Raw genomic sequence first — 6000 nt, 5'->3', positions numbered from 1 at the left:
CTCTGCCTTCATCACTACCATCTGTTCCCAATCATTCTCACCTGTTTTCTATTCCCTCACTATCTCTTGTTTGTGTGTATATATATATACCCTCTAGTTTTTGCATTCCTTTGTCAGTTCTTGTTTGTTGTTAGCTGAGTTCACATTTGTTTGTTTCTCTTTTACCATCTTTATTAAAGCTTGCAATTAGATCCTACATCTCATCTCAGCTATGACTGCTGACAAAAACAGTATAAAAAGTTTAAAAGGATTAAAGGCTTTTTTCTTTTAATTATTTATCTTTTTTTTTTTATTTAGAAAGACTTTAAACAAGTATAGGCTAAAAAAGTATTCTATTAAGATAGATAGCCCTATAAAAAATGAAGCAAAGTCAAGCTGAAGACAAACTGATAACCCATAGGTGCAATTAAACTTAATGTGACATTTTTGATTATTGATTCATTGTCATTGTTTCATATAATTATTATTGATCGGAGCATCCTCAGTCCTTACAATGGTGAATGGTGATCAGGCCTTTGAAGCTCCAAAAGTAACAAAAAGGCAGCATAAAAGCAATCCATAAGTTTTCCATAAAACTCCAGTGGTTAAATTAATGTTTTCAGAAGCCATATGATCTGTTTCTTACCCACACCTATCATATCTCTTCAGAAGATATGATTTAACCACAGGAGTTGTATGGATATATTTTATGATTACTTTTTGAACTTTTTAGAGCTTCAAATATCTGGTCACCATTTACTTGAATTGTATGGACATACACAGCTGAAAAATTCTTCCAAAAAAATTTTTTTGTGTTCAGCAGAAAAAAAAAAGTCATACAGATCTGGGATGGCATGAGGGTGAGTAAATTATGAGATCATTTTCATTTTTGGGTGAACTATCCAAATGATATAATCTATAAATACAAGTCTTGTACTATCTATGACATTATGTTTTTCTGACATTTAAAGATATTTTTGGAGGGTTTTTTTGTGTATTCCCATGCATCTGCTCTGCTCTGTCATTTAAGCACATAATAATCACTTGTTGTATAACAATTCTGTAAGGAGTTATTCTAATCTCTTCTGTTATTAATATATTTGATCATAGCAGTCATAACTCTGTCTCTTTCTCTCTCTCTCTCTCTCTCTCTCTCTCTCTCTCTCTCTCTCAAAAAGGTCACTGCATTTTCTAAAAACTCTATGGGGAGGGCTTTTAAATGCTAATGCTAAATTGTGAAGATCTTTGATTTAATATCCAATTACTCCAATAAAAGGGAAGATAATCAAGGCAAATGTTATTAAGAAAACAAAACTTGGATATAAAAAAACATGCTCATGTAGGCTACACAAGGAGTTTTGACACACTTTATAAAAACATTCTAAAATATGTCAATAAAAACATTGTATAGTGCTGTACATTACATTCGAATATAAATGTACATTACAACATATAGGCAAAAACAAAGTTTAACATTTTTAACTATTTGATTTTGTGTGCATTAGTGATCTGGTAAGCATATTATGTTTTTGATTTATATTTATTAATTACAAGTTATTACAAATGTATATAGACTGTCATGTTTTTAAAGCATCACAGACCAAACATTTTTTTATATTGTTCTTCAGTGGGCGAATCTGATATTCCATCAGCAAAGTTCCAACTCAGTTAAAATTAAATTAATTTATGAAAGTGTTCATTTTACGATAGCGTTGTCTTTTAATTATGAAAAGTTTTCCTTTTACTTACAGCAGTGACATAACGGGGCGCGCACTCAATGCCACGCGCACGAGCGGCATCACAAGCTTCCACCAGGAATGCACGCGGGTGACGGAATATAAGAGGAAAGGAGAAAAAATAAAAATGCAATGATGGCGACAGCTGCAGAGGAGATCTGCCCCAACCGTACCATCTCAGAAAACACTGAGACATCCGTTTCTTTCAAAACGGCAAGGAAAAACCAGGATAGACCCTGGAAACTGAGGTTAATTTATCTGCAGTGCTGTGAGTACCAGGGGAGAAATCCATCTGTGATAGCAATACATTAAGGTTAAAAGCATTCCACGACGTTTTCATTCAAAGGTCTGACATATTCACTCCTCACTATATCATTGATTTGAACGTTAAACACCATATAACATCACTGACAGAGCACGTTATGTCTTTAGCTCTTCTGATTCGCGTTCTTCAGTTCCAGACTGAGAGATCAGAGACGCCATGACGTCATTCTTTTAATGTCTTATGTTCAGATGCACTTCATCATCTTCACACATATGCATGCACTGAAAAATATTTTTTTTATGTTGGTTGATGTTTTATTGTTTAATGGGGGATCTCATCCAGTGTTACTAAAATGCATACCTTTAAATTGACTTGTTTTCACACTTTCACTATTTGAGATGGACTAAATGAGTTACTGTTATATCACAGAGAGTATACAAAACACACATTTGAAACAAGTGTTTATATATGGTTTTCACTGACATACTTGTACATATTTGCAATATATATTTAAAAAAATATGAATATACTGTATGTAAAATATTTTCCCAAATACTAATAGAATTTGAATATGTACGTACTTATGTTAAACTCAAATATATAAACACATTTAGATATGTTCATATACACTCACTAAGCACTTTATTAGGAACACCATGGGCCTAATAAAGTGCCCAATGCGGTCTTCTGCTGCTGTAGCACATCTATTCGTCACTGCAATTGTACAGAGTGGTTATCAGAGTTAATGTAGACTTTGCCATTTAATTGACCTCTCTAATCAACATAGCGTTTCCATCCTCAAAACTCCCGCTCACTGGGTGTTTTTTGTTTTTGGCACCATTCTGAGTAAATTCTAGAGACTTTTGTGTGTAAAAATCCCAAGAGATCAGCAGTTACAGAAATACTCATACCAGCCCGTCTGGCACCAACAATCATGCCACAGTTGAAATAACTGAGATCAAATTTTTTTCCACATTCTGATGGTTGGTGTGAAAATTAACAAGCTCCTGACTCATATATGCATGATTTTATGCATTGCACTGCTGCCACATGATTGGCTGATCAGATAATCACATGAATAAGTATACAGGTGTTCCTAATAAAGTGCTCAGTGAGTCTACGGCCATATATCTGATTTCTTTATGTCACAGTGTTGATCAACATAATTGTTGTGGTGGTGTTTACAAGCATAATTTTAAATCTTCTGCTGATTTTTCAATGTACACGTGACTGCAGTTTGTTAATTACATGATATCAAAAATTGATAGATGATGAGTCAAACACTTCCCTAAGCCCTATAGGCAGGCAGTGGTTGCTTTAGTGATAGAGGGTTCCCACTCCTTTTGGCCAAAGTATTTCCATGACTTTTCCATCTGTGATTACTGGACAAGGATTTTTTATAAATAATTTTATGGAGATTGCACTCTCAAAAAGCCACATCTAGCTGATTACATATTTTAGAGCTGAGCATAATTTGAAAAATATATATTTACTACAGAAATGTCCCTGATCTTTCAATTACTTTAAGCTTTTATTCATTTCAGTGACTTTTCTAGGCCTGGAAATTACAATGTAAAAATGTGATATTTCTAGGTTTTCCTTGACCTTAGGAATTCTGATGATAACCCACAATTTTGGACACAATTCTGGACATCCTTAAGAAATGTGAATGAGATACCAGTCTGTGATTGGCTTTCAAGTAATACATGTTCAAATACTGCAGAATTGGGCTCAGTCTTTTTGTAAGATTCCTTTGACGCTAATGACAATGTCACCTAAAATGCTTGCGTAATGAATTGATGGTTGTCTATGAGTGTATATAAGCTGCCGTAGTAACAAACATCCCTGTGCTTTCATAGATGAGGATCATACTGAAGTCATTTGAGCCCTGAAAAATGAATTTGAGTGACATTAGTCACATCATGCATAGACAGATTTTAGACTAACGGCAGTCAGGTCCACATTGCAGCTTATTCTAGCCAAGAAAGAGACCATCTGACATACATGTAAAGCATAAATAGGCTGGCGTGGAAGTACATGAAATCAAATAGTTATTATATCAACCCAGTACACTGTAAATACGGTAACTTGCAATTGTTATCATAAGGTTCTATTTCTAATTGAGTGAACCCTTAAAATTACTTTTGTTAGTGTAACCTAATTAGTGAGTGTGATTAAGTCATATTAAATCATATTTTTTACTTGAATACAACTATTTAATTTAGATTTTAGTACAACATGAAGCATTACATGACAAAACATTTAGCCTATTCAGTGTATCTGTTTCCATATTGAAACCTGATCATGTAACTGGTTACAAATGAGGAGGTGTAGTTTTAGTAGAAAGCCTGTAAATGTTGTGTTCCCGTCACAAAATTATTTGTAGTGTAACAGCATTATGTGACAGCTGTATAAACCTATTAGGTCTTTTTTATGGTTAAACTGCTTAGATTGGTAACTTGATCTGACCAGAATAATGTATATACTGACAGCTCTTGTTGTCTGTACAGGATTGGGCATTATTTTTATTATCTTTTCAATATTTCTTCTGTTTTATTTCCCTATATGGATTTTAGTTAGCCAATAACACAATTACTGTCTGCATTGTGATTTCCAGAAATGAGGTTTATAGTGCAAGCACATAAAATCTCAACAACAATCCATTAATCAGAGCTCATATGAGAGACCTGCAGGAAAGTGCATTCTGCTGCAAAAGTTGTGTGTTATCTAGATTAAACGGCTGTGCAAGGATGTTTCTTGACTTGGTTGATTGCCAGAGAAGCTGATATTGGTGTCATTAAAATGCCATCATAGTTTCTTTTCTAGTTCTGTACTCATTGTCATCCATCATCTTGACTGTGAGTGTGGGCGTAATTTAAATTCGCAAAGGAGCTGCCCCATAATTCTGCCTGCAAAGACTGTGTACAGTATTTCAGGCACTCTGCCAATTAATCAAATCTGTCCATTTACAAGCTTTACCGAAATGAGAAGGATTTGTTCTTTCTGTTATTTGTTAGCTCACGGCAATGATGAACCTCTTTCATCTCTCAAATTTCATCTCCTGGAATGTCAGATTATTACACTAACTCATATCTCTGTGCTGAGAGTTTGTTCAGGGGCCTGATGATATGGGCCATGCTACTTTACAGATAAGTTTTTTGTCAAAGTTTTGACTTGAAATGGTAAAATCAGTCCTCACTGATGAGAATACCTGGTTTGTTGGATGTTGAGGCAGATAAAAAAAGACTTCAAGCATTTTTCCATCTTAACAATAAGTGTTTATTCCCCGACGATACTCGTGCATCTGTAACTAATCCTGCCCAAACATTTACACTGTAATTGGAAAATCAAACGCTATCTGTAGTGTCAGCAAAGTCAATTTGAACTTTTCAGTTTGGCTTCTCATTCGTGACTGCTGCTGTTATTTATCTGTGAGAGGCTAATCAGAAGCATCTTATTAATATGCATCAAAGAGCTGTGGTGTAATTTTTGTAATTAGGCCAGAGGAGACGTGTTTGTGCTTAGATTGTTTGTCTCTTCCATGCTGCACAGTTTTTTTCCGTATTAGTGGTGGAGAATTTGTCTCTCTTTTACACTGTAGCCCTGCTCTGTAATCCTTAAAGGTGATTTTTTTTTTCAATGTTAAAATGCTTCAAATAAAATCCTTGAAAATTTGTTTAACATAAGCTCAAAAAAAGGATGTTTGCAAGTTGTTCAGTTAACTAATGCAGCACAATTCTAGAACATTTTGCCACAACTTGATTTCATTACATTCTATCTAATTAAATTTGTAAAAATGTAAGCTTACTTTAATCCATTTAAGTTGGGACAACATAAATACTTTTTTGTAGCATTGGTAAAACTTTGCAAGGGATATCCATTTCCCAGCATGCTTTGCATGGGTCTGGATGGGTTAAGTTGAGAAGTGTTATTTTATGCATTTTTGACCACCGCCAATGCAGTGGTGTCTGAGGGATCTTCTATGAAAATATTACAATAATTTATAGAGTTTATCAATTG

At 34.3% G+C, this 6000-nt stretch overlaps 1 protein-coding gene across 1 annotated transcript in view; it reads left to right on the top strand.

Annotated features, from left to right (window-relative positions):
- Window positions 1–1850: 1850 nt before the first annotated feature.
- si:ch211-51h4.2 (uncharacterized) overlaps window positions 1851–6000 on the top strand; it is a 163924-nt gene continuing 159774 nt past the window's right edge. Inside the window, exon 1 of the mRNA XM_052101126.1 lies at window positions 1851–1983. Within this exon, the coding sequence (XP_051957086.1) occupies window positions 1851–1983 (133 nt within the window). The remainder of the gene's footprint in view (window positions 1984–6000) is intronic.

The sequence above is a fragment of the Xyrauchen texanus genome, chromosome 32 (genome assembly GCF_025860055.1).
Source record: "Xyrauchen texanus isolate HMW12.3.18 chromosome 32, RBS_HiC_50CHRs, whole genome shotgun sequence".
Classification (NCBI taxonomy): domain Eukaryota; kingdom Metazoa; phylum Chordata; class Actinopteri; order Cypriniformes; family Catostomidae; genus Xyrauchen; species Xyrauchen texanus.
The sequence above is the reverse complement of the archived record's forward strand: the minus strand, read 5'-3'. Positions and strand labels throughout refer to the sequence as shown.